The 16,204-nt window shown below is 42.6% G+C and overlaps 1 protein-coding gene across 2 annotated transcripts in view; it reads right to left on the bottom strand.

Moving 5' to 3' along the window:
- The window catches only part of LOC116393314 (copine-8), a 70,203-nt gene that overhangs the window by 11,767 nt on the left and 42,232 nt on the right, over positions 1-16,204 (bottom strand). For both annotated transcript variants that reach the window (XM_031865502.1, XM_031865503.1), the window contains exons 8-13: positions 15,871-15,974; positions 15,126-15,230; positions 11,512-11,553; positions 9,416-9,491; positions 6,804-6,857; positions 6,528-6,589 (exon numbers count right to left, since the gene is read on the bottom strand). In XM_031865502.1, the coding sequence (XP_031721362.1) occupies positions 6,528-6,589; positions 6,804-6,857; positions 9,416-9,491; positions 11,512-11,553; positions 15,126-15,230; positions 15,871-15,974 (443 nt within the window). The remainder of the gene's footprint in view (positions 1-6,527; positions 6,590-6,803; positions 6,858-9,415; positions 9,492-11,511; positions 11,554-15,125; positions 15,231-15,870; positions 15,975-16,204) is intronic.

Here is a 16,204-nt window from a genome sequence, read left to right as displayed (position 1 = left end):
CTCTCTCTCTCTCTCTCTCTCTCTCTCTCTCTCTCTCTCTCTCTCTCACACACACACACACACACACCAACCAGAAACAAACAGAAGAAATGGACTGCAGGCACAATCGGGTAAAGTGATTCATGTGCAAACAGAGTTCCTACAACAATGAGTAGACAGCAAGTTACTGGGCTTTCAGAGGCAGAGGAAGGTTGTTGTTGAGAAGAAACATGTGTCACCGTGACTTTGCTCCCGAAATTCACCTCCATTCAGCTGTGACCACGGCCCTTTACAAAGTGGATCCGTTGGTGATTTTACAAATGCTAAATCAGACCGCATAGACCAATCGGATCCAGAGTTACACAACTGTTACACAAGTAATTCTCTTCACAAGCGAACTTCCTGATTGAACGCGTGTTGGCCTGCTACACTATCCCTCACACACAACACTTGCACTTTGTGGGTTTTCTTTCTGAGAGGAAAAACAAACGAGATAGAAGAGATGAAGAGACATGAAACAAGACAGAGACAAACAACACACACCACAGCACCCAGCATGAGAGAGCGGCACATCTCTCTACATCAAAACATTTCCTAACTTGTTAACCTGCAGGAACAGGATGTGGTTAAGCGTTCAGTCGGCCTGTCGCAGCTTTTTCACACCAATCCTGACCCGCTGCCAAACACACACACACACCTACACACACACAGAAGCCTCCCTGTCTACCTTACACGCATATCCTGTGTTCAGATAGTGTCAAACAGCCAGCAGCTCATCATCTCTGTCAACTCAGCAGAGCCATGTGAGGTGCAGGCACTGTGCCTTCCAGAGGAGACACAAGGAGAGGGAGGAGAGACATTTGATGATCGGGGTTTTTCAAAGCACAAGAAACCCACAAGGGCTGGGGGGTGGAGCTGCCATCTCGGGTTAGCGTACAGATATTAGTTCACTCAGGTTTTTTATTTTTTGGGGAAAAGTATTACCCACATGCCTTAACTGGAAGTAATACAGATGCTGTCAAGTTATTTACTCTTGAGGTTGTTGGATATTCAATTACTTTAATGATATCAAGTTAGTTTGATGACTTTAGTTGATGAAGTCTATAAAATGTCCTCGCAGACGTTTAAAAAAAATATTTGAATTGTACATTGTGTCATTGGGTGATTTCTTTCCTCAACATGATAAAAACATCAGAGCAATTTCAAGTAAACAAGCTTTTCTAGAGGACAGCTGCAAGGACACCGGAGCAGAGAGAGAGAGCGCGATAGAGAGGGAATTCTGGTCCAGTTCTGCTCGTTGGCACGGAGTAGCTTCAGCCTAAATTATGCATGCCCTCTTTCTCTCCCACCCAATCTCTCTTTCTGTCACACACTCACGAAGTTTGAGAGAGGAACTCCAACTATGCGAGTGTGTAGGGACAGCCAGAGAAACAAGGTGATTTCAGGGACGGACAATAAAAAGGGACAAAAGAACGCCGGAGCCTCGCCGCCTTCCTCTACCTGTGTGTGTGACGGCTACCTCACTGTATGTTAAAGTGGTTTCCATCAGGACAAGAATTGGTGGCCGATTTCTCAAAATGGTTGCCCTTACTGTCGAGGCCTGGAGGATATATTGGCTGACTACATTTCAAAAGTGAGTTCCAATTGTTTTCATTGATCCACATGCTCAAACCACTGCAGTTTGACTGCGATTACTTTGAGCTACGAGGCTGCGTAATTCACTGTCATTAGCTTGAAAGTCAATGAGAGAGATTGTTGCTTTGCAAAATGAATATCAGTCCTAAATGTTTGACTCCAAAATGGAGAGAAAATTAATATCCAGAGCAGAACACAGGACACTCTCCAGAAGGTCAACGCTATCCTCTGCATTAATCACGCAGGAATGTCAGTGAGACATCAGTTTATTGGCCCTTGGGATTTTCACTGGTGATGTGTGTTTATGGATTTCATCCTAACTTTGTCTTTTCAATCATTTTTTGTCAAATCTGCTCAACATAAACATATCCTCTTGTGTTTTATATCAATTACATTGTACATCTTTGCAGTAAAACTGCTTGTATTTTAATGTTTGTAATACAGCGTCAAACCTAGGATAAAACCACTTCCCGTCTCTTCCCTGCATATGAAAATGATTATTACATTATAATAAATTGTGAATAAAAAGGGTTTGTTTTCATGGTATGGACTGTTTTCATCTACACTGCCGATAACACCAGAAGATGCAACTTATGGCTTCTGGCTCTGGCTAAATAAACACACATTCCTGAACTGAACAGACTTAGATTCACCTGAGCAGCAGAAGGAGATCCGCAGCGAAGCATCACCGCACAGCCGTGTCAAAATATTCCGGCAGATATGATAAGGATACATGTGGTCGAGCTTCAGATGTTCCGTGAGCTCGGCCTGCCTCTGAAGCTAAACCTTATCGTTCTTTGTCCTGGAGGCACAGGGAAGCGTACCCTACCCCTTCTAAGGCCGCCTTTATCGTCTCACGATGTTCTGTAAATGGCTGCAATCCTCCTCTTGGCAAGCTTACCTCAACCTTTGGCTTCAGGGGAAATATTTCTGTGTTTATCTTCACAGCAACATAAAAAAACCATGGGAAAGAGTATTCATTTGGTGGTTAAATGTATAATGGCAGTCATTTCTAACCGCTGCTGGGCAGCTGCAGTGAGTAACGGCTGGCAAAGAGCCTCGCTTTAACTGCACACTGAAGATGCCTGCTCACTTTCTCTATTACTCACTAAGCAATTTTATTTCCTGGTATTTATTTCTCTGTGTCTTATACAGCATACACACAGATGTGACAAAACAATACCTACAGTTTGAACTGCGTTAGAAAAACATGGCTGCCCATCTTGAATAGTGTGTGTGTGAGCCTCTGTGTGTAGTAGGTACAGTATTCAATAATGTGTTTGGGGTGAAAGGGGAATGCCACTCTACCAGCTGGTTTTCTGTCTCTTCCCCCCACTGTTAAAGCGTGCAGTGACTCAGCAAGGAACCAATATGACAAAATACCGCACGGCAGGGGGCCGGCTGATGAGGAGGTTGCACACTACATTCAAATAAGCTTTTTTCCTGCAGACTGAAAAGGCGGAATGCTAATGGCTCTCCTAAATCTTCAAAGCATCTTCGTGTCCATACTGTAAAAAGATTCTCTCTCGACACATCTCCGGTGAAATGCTCCCACAGCAGGGCAACGTTCACTGAGGCAGCAACCTCCGGGGTTGCAGTGAAGCCAATGAGGAAGTGCCTTAAACCTGCATTCTTTCCAATGGCCAGCAGGGGGCGACTCGTCTGGTTGCAAAGTCAGATTGTATAGAAGTCTATGAGAAAATGACCCGACTTCTCACTTGATCATTTAGTAAATGATGGTCCCGAGTACAATAGACCATAAAGCAGGGTATGCTTTAGGGCGGGGCTACCTTGTGATTGACAGGTTGCTACCACGGTTTTGTCCACGAGCTGTCCGTGTTTTCCTCACTACAACTTTAACCCTTTCACTGTGTGTTTTCAGTTTATAAAAGTCAATTGTAACATTTTGGACACATTTCTTTAGCGTTCAGTTGGGCTCCACCCCCTTGTGTCACTTCTCGATGAAAAAAACCCAAGATGGTGACTGGCAAAAACCAAGATGGCGACGGTCACAACGCCGAACTCAAGGCGTCAAAACAGCAGGCCACAAACAAATGGGTGACGTCACTGTGACTACGTCCACTTCTGATATACAGTCTATGCTTTTACGACAGGAGTAAAAAACATTTTTACCAAAAAAACAAGACTAAAGCCAGTATAGTTAAACCTAAACCAGACAATCTACCATGACGAAAAACCAACAAATTACAATTGTCCCCTGTATTTTGCTGTAATCTGAGAATAGTAACAGAAATATGCTTATATTTTAGAGACAGAACTACTGTATTGTAGCCTGTCGTTATATAATCTGATCGTCCTCCACATGTTAACTTTCATCTTGAAAACCAAACTTGTGAGCCAAGAAAAATCCTACTTTCCTACAGATAATTATCACCATTTAGGGAATATACTAAAAAAACCTACATTATAGTCCTGACAGCCAGTCTCATATTGGAAATGTTAATCTTCAAAGTGGGAATGTTCTATTTAAGAAAGGAAATTCTAAAATGTTCACAAGAAGTCTGCTTTCCTCTTACACTGAAGTGCCAGAGGGAAACATATGCATGAGTGCACTGAGTGGCCTAAAAACAGCAGAGGTTTTGCAGTGTGACCTCTCCTGATAATATGCAAACATATGTTGCTGGTTGGACAGTGTCCAAATGGCTAAAGGAGAGGAGAGGAGAGATAAACAGCTCATACCTGCATGAAGTCAGATTCGCCCAAATGTTGGTATTGGCAGTGCTTGTTTATTCTGCTAAGTAAAACCCACAACGACAAACGCCTCGGTTCTTTTCACAGATTTGATTTCTTCCAAATCTTTGTCTTGACTCTGACTCCTCGATCTAATCATAACCCTCTCAGAATGATTTCAATATGAGCGGAGCTCCCTCCTGCTTCTATTCTGGTTTCAATACTCAATTCACAAACCAAAACAAGGGGAAACAATATCTGTCACTGTGAGTGACGGGGCTGCCAACTCAAAATGAAAGATATAGCCGGCAATTCTTCATCTTCATCCTGGTGCTCATGAATAGAGGCCCTCTTTGTTGGAATCAATGGGTGGTACTAATGCTTTATCAAAGGGAGTTAAAAGAATAGGAGCAGCGATGCTCTCCAGATTGAGACGGAGCCTTCTCAAATCATTAATGCTAATGCTGCCAGCAGATCATGTTCCTAATTAGCTCCGAATGAACAATTGTGTGATTGGGCTAAAACTGCAAAAAAAAAAAAGAGCTGCCAATCGGAAGATAAGAGAGAAGAAGGGAGGAGAGCTGAAAAGAGATAGAAGGAAATGGAACGAGATGACTGGCGAAGTGACAAAATACCTGAGCAGACAGTCGAGCGAGACAGAGACACACCGGGGATTTCGGGGGAAGTGAGAAAGGTACCTGGGAGGGTGCGTGCCTGCGTGTGCAAGCGTGGGCGTGCATGTGTCTGCACAAATACACAGTCTGCCCATTATGCAATTGGAGTGAGTGGAACTGGACCATTACAGTCCATTTAGGTTTCAAACAGTGAGACAGCACTTGGCACTTCATTTAGCCACACAAGCGTGTAACAGCGTCCGGCTCGCGCTACCAAAGCTCTGCCGATAAAGGGGGGAAATGAATAAAACGGCCCCCTTCCTGAGAGTTTCAAAGTGCTCTCTGAAGGACGGTGCTGCTGGGAATGCAGTGTGTGTGCGCGGGGAGGCTTTGAGGACGGGAATTATCCATTAGCAGTGGGCGACGGAGCGAGTAAACATATGCCCGCGACACGTGGTGCTGTCACACAAACGTGCGTTTCGAAAGGCAGCTCTCACACATGCGGTCATTCTGACGAGCTTGGCCGTAATGCAATTTGCTCACACTCATGAGGCCGTGACGTGCATTAGCACACAAACATGAGAGCCTTCCTGTCACGCACTACATGAATACTTCTGCTTCATTTCCATTTCCTGAAACCTAAACAGAAGCTCCATCTAATATCTAAATCCAACAGACACACAGAGTGCATTCTTAATGCCCTGTGAGTCAATAGCATATTGATCTGCATTCTTAGTAACTGTGTGCACATACTGTATATTACCATCTCTTGGCTAGATGTATCTGCTAAAAGCTATGTAGCCTACTACCTATAACAACAACATCCAACTAATCAATATATCACGGGTTTAACTGGCAAAGTCCTTCAAAAACTATTTTCTGTGTAAGGAGAAGTCAGCGTAGCGTAGCAATTGTGTCGGCTCCTCGGATAATCCTCTCGTTTGCTCGAGCACCTTTTGGCCGGCTTTTGGCCCTTCTGCTCTTTGAGCGGTGTTAAAATGCTGAAATGAGCAACAGCAACTGGGAAAAAAAAAAAAAGCGAGCTGGAAAATAGATGGTGTTTTCTTCCAAGTCCGTCTCCGAGGGAACAGGCTTATACTTTAAGAGATTTTATAGAGATTTTCTTTCTCTTTTCTGTGAGTGTAATGAGGGCAGAGTGTGTGGGCGGGTATTCACGTGATGCCTGGTTGCACACACGGTCAACTCTTCTGAGCAACATACCTACACAAGCACATGTGCACACGTATGGCCGAGCACCCGCTGTGCGCACGGCGGGTGCCCGAGTGCTAAAACACAACACAAGATTACATACGAGGACACGCACACTTCAGAGTCTGACCCTTGTCTCTCTCTCTCTCTCTCTCTCTCTCTCTCTCTCTCTCTCTCTCTCTCTCACTCTCTCGTCCTTCTCTCACATGCATGCAAATGTACACTTTCCCATCTGATTCACTCCCTGTATGATCATTATCTTTGGCATATTGCAAACACTGAGTCGTGATGGGGTTATTATCGAGACGGGCCGGTACACTCAACACGTCGCTTCTCATTAACAGGACCGCAACCCCCCCACCCCCACCCATCAGTGTGAATGCATGGTCGGTGACCTACCCTCCTTTGATGTAGTCCAGGAAGGTGACTTCAATGTCCAACAGGAATGACAGCAGTGTTACCTGTAAGCGATAGGGCCACAATTAGCTTTGTGTCAACGGTAATCACTTGTGGGTGTTGTCTCTGATGCGACACTAGTTTCTAATCCTTTCCGACCACTAACACTCGGCAGTATGACAGAGGTACCCGTCTGGGTCTACTATAGCATAGTATTGCATTTCATGCAGCTATGTATCAAGGAAAAGAATGATTCATGATTGATGGATATTTCCTCACCGTTCCAGAGTTGAGGTATTTTTTCTTCCTCCCTTTCTTCTTTGGATTTATCACCTTAAAAATACAAGATTCTCTGCTGTCATTTTGACATTTATTCATTCAGTCATTCCTTCTACAATTCAGTCTTTCACAAGGCTGGTATTTCAAAGGTGGAGTGTGTGGGATTTGACAGCATCTAGGGGTGAGTTTGCAGATTGCAACCAACTGAAACTTCTCTCCTGTGCCGAGCGTGTAACTACTACGACGCGAGTGGTCGAGAGTCTAGAGCGAGTGTTTGGTTTGTCTGTTCTGGGCTCATTCTAAGGTCATGAAAACACAATGGTTCTTATTTTCAGGTGATTATACACTAAAGAAAAGATACTTATCGATATTATATTCCATATCTGTTTTCAATAGATCCCCTAAATGCTACACACTGTTACTGTAAGTAGTACCGGTGCAGAATTGGCACCTCGAGGAACTGCAGAGTTTGGAGATAACTCTCTGTGAGTAGTCATGTGATTCATTGGTAATATTAAAAATATATTACAAATATCTCCTCTTTAAGGAGCATGCTTTTTTGATTCCTCTTATCAATTCCTGAAAGCAAAGTTTGGACCTACTGCACTTCTATCTACATCACTGGTTACACGTGTTGACACATATGTCACTGGAGCTATTCTGTCCAACATGAACATGGGTGTGACTTCATGAATATGCAACAGGACACGGAGTGAGTGCACAGTAAATCAAGATTACGCATCTAACAATCTTTACGTTTCGCTTTAAGACCCTGTTGTTTGAGACATGTTTCCGGGCCGTTGGGCGTCCATTCATTTTTTCTTCGATGTTGTAGTCCAGGCTCATTAAAACATACAACCGCTCCCGTTATGTAGGGACAGCCAGGGACAGAACCAAAACTCATTTTGAATCCCAAACACTGCATTCCGAGCCGTTAAATCCGAGCTTTATGGCTTAATTAAACTGAAGCAAAGGTTAAACAGAAAGAGAGGACCACATACAAATGTGTGGATTTATGCATTTCTCCTTGGCTCACACAAGGACAAGTTTGCCTCTGGAGGTGAGGTGTAATGATTGAAACGTGGTTGTAACACAAAGACACACTTACACACAAACACCGAGGGACTTTAAAGCCATCTTCTCTCTAACTGCCAGTTTTAAGTTGGAAGCCGGGGTCAAGAAACATGTCAGAAATCCCCAAATGACTTTGCGTGCTTGCTGTGCTTTCACATACTTGCCAGTGCCTCTGCGTGCACCTTTGTGCATGTGCACATCTGAGCGCCATTAGGCACACAGCAGCTGTTTAAAATGACAGTCCCCTGTGTGCTCTCCTCTCCGTGTGGTATGCTGTTAATCAAGAAGTGTTGACTCTTCGTGGGAGAAGATAAGCCAGCGATCCATCGTAACTGTCTGTCAGTGTGTGTGTGTGTGTGTGTGTGTGTGTGTGTGCATGACGAAGTGAGGCTTAAGATTTTGATTAACGTTAACTAAGTCTTATGAGAGTCCCATCTTCAGTGATCAGTGATTATGCACCAACACAAAAATATACAGTATAATATGTTGGAGTATGGGAAGGGGGGAATATTTATATCATACTATATTGAGGACATACACTTTTTTATGTAAAATTTGAGCATTTTCCTGTTTGTTTGTTTTAAGACTGACTCGTTTCTCCATACACCACTACAATGGAGGTGAATGGAATTTTGTTTGTGGAAAGCATTTTTAATAACTTTGACTCTCAATGGACAGATAAAAAAAAATAGTTGGCTATATACATTTTTTTTTTAAATGTCAGTAACATGACACATTTCCATCCTTAATCCAACCTGATCTGTACACAACAAAATGGCATCAGCTGATGTGAAGTCTCATGTTCAAGCATCTGGTTTGTGTCTGTCTCTATAAGAGGTGATGTAATCAAAGCAACATTGACATGATCCATAATGTTTCTATCTGCTTCAAGCTGAAGCAGTTTATTTCTACTTTAAAGGGACAGTGTGTAGAATTTGGTGACGTCTTACGGTGTGGTTGCCATCCTTACCATATTAACACTACTGTAGGAGCAACAGAAAGTCAGACAGCGGCTGGCGGTGCCACGGTTTTGCACCCTGCGGCTCACGTTAAAGCAGTTTCACAAGCGTGTTGTAGAACTGCGATGTCCGTTCTGGGCTACTGTAGAAACATGAGGCTGCACATTGAAGAGGACCGGCTCCCTATGCTCATTCTAAGCTAACTAAAAATATGACGATTCTTAGTTTCGGGTGATTATAGACTAATAAAAAACATAGTTATGAAATGAATTTCCAATTCGGCTCATAAATGCTACACACTGGCCCTTTAAGAAGCTATTTTTCAGTTCACATCCTATAAAACTGTTTTAAGTTGTGTTTTATTTTTATAACAAAAATCAGTTTCAGAACTGAAATGGCAGTTTAGTTTTACTAAAGTAAAACTTCAGTAGAAAATGTTCCAGATGGAAACACAATCGTCCAATTACAGGGTGTGTGAGGGATCTATCGACCTGTACACTGGTCTGGAGAGGATAATCATTGTTGACTTGAAAACAGTAACACACGTGTACATGCAAGCTCACGCACACACAAACTGACCTCATAGACATTGAACTGGCTCTGCCCTCTGGATAGTTCTCTGTAGCTGGTGCTGAACTCTCCGATAAAGTCGTGACTATGGAGAGAAGCGAGGAAGACACAGAGCGAGAACATATTAAAACAAAAGTACTGTTTGACAATATATTCCATTTGATTATTTTCAGACAGCCCGTCCAGACCACAATAAAGTAACGATTCCAACTTCTGTAACTTGAAAGCAAAGCCCCGGTGATGGATTCTAGTGAATACGAAAGCAACTCAACCACGAGAAAAGGAGACAGCAAACGCAACACGGACAATGGTTGAAACAAACACTGAGGCTCACTTCAAACCAAACAGCTTGTTATGAAAAATTGTTAGCATTTCTGGTTCCCATTGAAAAAACATTACACCGAAATGTCACTGTGTTACCCGCTTTCAGATTTGAGAGTGACATTGAATAGATTGCATAAAGAACAGGGAAATAACTCCCTGTTCAACTACAGCTTGACAAATGTCACTCCTCTTTCTTTCTGCCTGACTGTCAGCAGCCAGAATCCAGACTCATCATTAAGCAGTCAATCTGTGACGATCCTGCACCCTACTGAAAACATAAACTAGTGTTAATTATGTGTGGGATTAGCAAAAGCTGTGGCACAGGAAGCTAACGTGCGTTGAATGTTTAATGCAATCAGGATAAGAAGTAATGAGGGAATGTATTGCTGCGTATTTATCAGTGATTACTGAGGTTGTCGTTGCATATCAGACTTATATCTGTGCAACAACCTGCTATCCTCACAAGCTTGAAACTCATTAACACAAAATTGCCTGAACAGGTGTTGAGAACTGTAAAGCGTTGGTCCTGCTTGTGTTGGTGTAGTTTATGGTGTAGTTTTATATCCAAGTGTCTAAGGGGACAACCATTTTTGAAATTGGTCCAGTATTGGAGCGACGGCAGCAGCTCATCGTGCTGCAATGATGTCATTATTGTGTCATGTGTGAGAGAGGAGTGCCGGTGTTGTCAGAGCTTGTTGGGTTGGAGTACAGGAAGCTTAGCTTTGAGTTATCTGAAATATTTCCCATGTCATGGCTGAATATGTAGCTGATTTCGAGAATGTGGATGCGCCGCTAGATTTCAGAATGAGACTTCTCCAAGCGAGGCGCGATAACAAACAGCGAAAGGTAAAAAAAACAACTTCATTTCCCATAATGTTGTCAGACACTTATAATAACAACATGAGCCTGTGAGTGGTAAAAGAAGCACTTTAAGTGGACGTACATTGACGGTGCCAAAGTGCCCCGAGTGTTTACATTGCAGCTCGTTGAGCGGCTGTAATCTGCAGCGTTCTCGTTCGATACAGAACCAATTTCAAAGATGGCTGTCCCCATTAGTCACTTAGATACAATAACATGTTGAGAAATACCAAAGTAACCCTTAAGTATTGATATCAATACTTGCGTCAACCGGATCGTTACCAAAAAATGAATAAATTGGTCTCCTGTTAGGTCGCGTTATGGACACATTAACTTTATTCTTTGCTTCTCTGCTGCTGTAACTTGAGCCCTGTTAGTTGAGAGAGCTCACACAATAACTATGTCGGTCTTTTATCATTAAAAACTTTCTTGTGCCTTAACATGCATGTGATTAAGTCATTAACACAGAACAAGTTTTGCAAATCCCTCTAAGGCAATTAAAATGTATTCATAAACCTTCATAATTTTAAAATCATGACATGTGTCTTACCCACAAAATAGCAGATTAGCTGCTTTTAATAATAAAACCTATTGGAATGTATATTGATGACTGTAATTATCGCCCGGTGATCAGAACCAACTTTTGTATCGCCCACCCCTAAAACACAGCGGCCTTATGCAAATCAATGAGGTGGTTGTGTTTTTTGACGCAGTGCGGTTGTGTGTCTGCACGCGGCCGAAGGCTCCGCTTATACTTCTGCAGTAAAGTAACAAACAGCAGAGGCGTTGAACCGGAACGAAGTCATCATTTGTCCCGAGAAGTATTACGGTATGTGTTTACAGGCTGTAACTTAAAGGGTTTTAATGGTAGTTTAATGACACCAAAAAACAATATAAGCGGGCAAATAAAAGATAGTAATTACCTGCCATCTCTGTCCCAGTCGTACACCTCGACCTTGATCGTTCTGTTGGTAGAAGCACAAGGTGAGGATCAGATTAACAAGACACGTTTTTTTTTCTTTTTCTGAATTATGACTCTATTAATGTTTCCACTGAAATGCATTTGTCTCAATATTCCTTGAGGCATGGCATTGCTTAGTTGCAACATATTATACTCATATTCAAGGTGCTAAAGCTCTATCTTCTTAATTTCTAAATAAACACAGATGCTAGTTTGCTTTTGTCGTTGTTGTCATGGAGGCATTAGGAGAGGCTGATTCATTCTGCAGCTTATCTTTATTACAACACACTGTCTGCCTGTCACTGTATTTGCCTCTGGTAACAGGGCTGTCCTCATCTCCAAAATACATCTATCTCTGCATCCCATTATAGCTTACAAGGAAATGTGAATAAAAACAAAAACAAAAAACAGAATAGCCTGCAAGAGGCAGATATGCTGCGCTATCACTTCATCTTCAACAGGAGGATCATTTCTGTCCGACAAAAGCAGGAGAGCGATCGGTAGAGAGCGAGAGGGCTGAGGGAAAAGGATAAACGAGATGAGGCTGAATTAAAAACAGAGAGAGAGAGCAAAAGGCACGAGAGGGAAGGAGGGAGAGAGCAAGGTGAAGGGCCCCCGGGTGTGATAACGATTCAAAACTGAGAGAGAACAAAAATAAAAAAGACACCCAAGAGAGACAAACCCGTGTAGCACTCACAAGCTCAGTCGATTAGGTTTGTCGCTTTCAACCGCAGAGACGGGGCGAATTACGCATCAAAGTTTTCTGAGCAGACTGTAGTATTTCATGAGTCTTGTATGACGTCCTTTCAGCACTGACTGAGATTGCTTTAGAGCTTGGCCAGCCTTCTGAAACAAAACGGCACCTGATTCAAAAAACCTGAGGCACAAAAGTGCACCTTCGCAGCCTCGTCATCTTTCTATATCAGAAGAAGAAGAAGAGGAGGAAAAAGCACCATTAATGGGCCTTAGAGCAGCTTGAAGAGCCACATGCACATTAAAAAGGGAGATGAGGCATGAATGGGCTGGCTGATGGCGACGTGCACTCCCGGGGATGAATGTGTCTCCTGGTTGAGACGATTAATGATGTGGGTGTAGATGCTATGTGTTTATGGGGCGGGGGGGTGTCATTAAGTCAGTGTTATTCCACATCTCAGCAGGAGACATCCCCTCACTCTGAGCTTTGATGAGGTGACAGGAAATTGACAATGATTTCACTTGTTGAACTTGTAGTCTTACTGCGTGTGTGTGTGTGTGTGTGTGTGTGTGTGTGTGTGTGTGTGAGAGAACAAACACAGGTCCATCAGAAGACCTAGGAGCAGAAAGACACAGTTCTCTATTGTTTGCCAGCTTGAGCTCCTCCTTATCTTTTCTCCCAGACTGAGCAGAGACAGATTCAATGTGTGTGTGTGTGTGTGTGTGTGTGTATGTGTGTACTGTATGTGCAGTCCACTGTGAGTGTCCTGAGTTGATAAGACTCCTCTAATAAGCTTATTGGACCAAACTTCAGATCAATGCTGCTGTCTGCTAGCTGAGCTAAGCTAAACCCCGTTTCGCTTGTTAGCCACACAGCTGCCGTCGACACCGACGATGGACTGCGAACACATGACTGACGTGAGGGAGACGCGCTTTGTTATTCCTACTTGTTTGTTGTCGCACTGGGGCTTCGAGCAACGCAAAATCATTTCAAAAGCTGGAAACGCTGGAAATTTGTTTTAAGAGGCAATACAAACGTGACAACGCTATATATATTTTTTTTATCAGGTCCATATTTTTTGCATAATTTTATTATTTCCAAAGGTTATAGTTAAAAGGGAACACACAGACAGGGTTCAGTTGGTGCATTTTAAATTAGTTAATTCCAATGAATTGCTAATGTAACCTAAAGACCTTCTTCATATTCATATTATTCAACAATCAGTTATTAACCATTAACTTTTAGCTCAGCTCCTTTACCAATAATAATCATCAAATTGCGTAGCACCTTCCAGGAAACATGTGAGGAACCACTGAGCTGAATGTCACCAAAAAAGAAACATTACAGAGAAGCAGCAGAATTTACTGCCATACCTTTTAAAATAGGTTCAATATTTAGAATGGAAATTCATAACACAGCATTCCTTAGAGCAGTGAGACCCCCTGTCCATCACCATATCAATAACAGCAAGTTCCACTGAAGCGCCTGCATCCCAGCAGTCCCTGAATCAGCACAATGGACAATGGTCTCTCGCATGCAGATGATCCACTCTATATCTATATCTATACCTTATATCTTTATCACATTTACAAGATGTTTTATAGAGTGGAATTATAAAGTCCTTCTTTTGGTCAAATACACATACACCCATTTTTTCTTTCTTCCAATTAGTTCATTTTCATGCATTTTCATCTCCTGTTGTTTCTGCTTTCTAATGAGCAGCAGAACAGCCACACAATCACGTACCTCGTTCATACTCGGAAGAGCAATTACGATCATAGACACACATAGATAGTGTGAGTGTGTGTGAGTGTGTGTGTGTGTGTGTGTGTGTGAGTGGGTGGGTGTTGGGGGCAGGATGTCATTTGTTGTTGTGGTATATCAAAATAAATGCAGAGAAATGTAAGTGAGTGCAGACTTGCCTAAGAATGCAATGTTTTTTTGGCACTATGTTCACGTTAGTGTCGTATGATGTATGACGTAGAAAACAAGCGTGTCGAACAAATCTCCGGACGAAAACCAGATAGCTAAATAACACATCCACGCTTTGTTTTATAGGAAAAATAACAAAATCATATGCAAATTCTTACTGCTAAAACTGCCAAACACAATAATATTTCGACTTAGCAGCTGAAAACAGCTTCATACAATTTGTATTCAAATTTGATGTAATATATACACCACTGACACACTGCTGTTAAAAGAAATGATTGTATTTTTATTTTATTACTCTCCCCAATGCATGTTAAACAATAAAAGGCTGCCTATGCGAGTGTGTTTGGATGCACAGCGTCGAGGCTCATTGTTCATATCTCAGTCAACGGTAACAATGAATGACTATAAGCTGTGAATGTGGTCCAGTACCTCCTCTAATATTGGGGATATCTGGGTTTTCTCACACCAGCATTTTCTGCCGGGAGGAAGTTAACATTCCAAGAAGAACTCTGAATTTCCGAAGATTAAAGTCGTAAATATACAAGAAAAGAACTCAGATAGACTGAGAGATTAAAGTGGTGAATTTCAGAGAAATAACTGACGCATTTGCGAGATCTTGAAGTCATACATTTGTAAGAAAAGAACTCTGAAAATTGTGGAGCGCAAAACCGTTGGAAGGCCAGCCGTCTGAATTCCGTTGCTCCTAAAGTGAAGCATTTACATAACAAATATTTTCTTTTTTATTAACACGGTTTTGCATGGTTTGAGGGTTTTTTCGTAAACGTATGACTTCATAATCTCTCAAATTTGGGATTTTTGTGAATTATCATTTAGCTTTTTCCTACAATGGCCTTAATAGGCTGTCGTATAATACGCCGTCGCAGTGCTACGCGATGTGTAAGCAGACCATCCATCCCATCTAAAAGAAAAACAAAAAAAGGACTCACCTGTCGTAGTCACCGTTGCAAAGAGCCCGAACTGGGATCTTAAAGGCCTGCCATACTGGGTTTAATGTGTTCTTCACCACCTCCGTCTTGTGGCAGATGGTAAACCTGCAGAGAGACGAGGAGAGGCAGAGAGAGGACAAAAGGGAGAAACATGAGATTTGTGTGGAGAGACGGGGAAACAGAAAAGGTAATGGAGTTAAATAACTAACTTTCCACAAACTAAGAGAGCACAAATGGAGGGCTGTGGAAGCTGGACCACTTCCAGGACACACACATGCACACAAATACACACTTAAACACACACTGCAAAGATGTAATTTCATTAGTCCCTTGGCTAGCAGGTGGACTTGGTATCTTGCGCCCTCAGAGCAAAAGGTCTTATCTGGCTTGTCACACACTGCAGGATGGAAGAGAGCCCACAGAGCTGGATCGAACAACCACACACACACACACACACACACACACACACACAATCTCTGTGAACATACCACAGCACTGCAGTTCAACGCCTCCTACTTCACCACACACACACACTCACATTCGTGCGGACGTCACACACATTCACTTCCACATGTAATTCCCACACGAGCTCAAACAGGAGGCACGGTTTTTAATCCTAGGCAAATCAATGAAACCCATTTCCTTTGGATTCAGGGAAGTATTAAACCCAACATGAAAGGGGGAGAAGGAAAGATGGAGGCAGAGTGAATGAGGAATGGGGGGGAGGAGGAGGAGGGTAACTCACGTGCCATCCTCATTGCTCCTGTAGAAGACCAGGAAGGGGTCGGACTTGCCGAAGAAATCCTTTTTGTCCAATTTGTTCCCGCAGAACTGCATCATCACTGATTCCTAAAGAGTAGAGGCAGAAGAAGACTGAATATAAATACATTGTCGATCGATGCATGTTTCCAGCCGGTGGTCGCAGCATCTTTTTGTAGATAGAAGGATTTCTGGTTTATTTAGACAGCTGTTGGTGGAAAGGTTGAAATCTCCCGCTCTTCTCCAGTTGATTTCACTGCATGCAAACGTTGAATGCAGGAGCAACATAGTTACGAAAACAGTTAAAAATTCTTTATCGT

This window comes from Anarrhichthys ocellatus, unplaced genomic scaffold, assembly GCF_004355925.1.
Source record: "Anarrhichthys ocellatus isolate YVR2014 unplaced genomic scaffold, GSC_Weel_1.0 scaffold33, whole genome shotgun sequence".
NCBI lineage: Eukaryota > Metazoa > Chordata > Actinopteri > Perciformes > Anarhichadidae > Anarrhichthys > Anarrhichthys ocellatus.
This window is presented reverse-complemented; position numbering and strand designations above follow the sequence as displayed.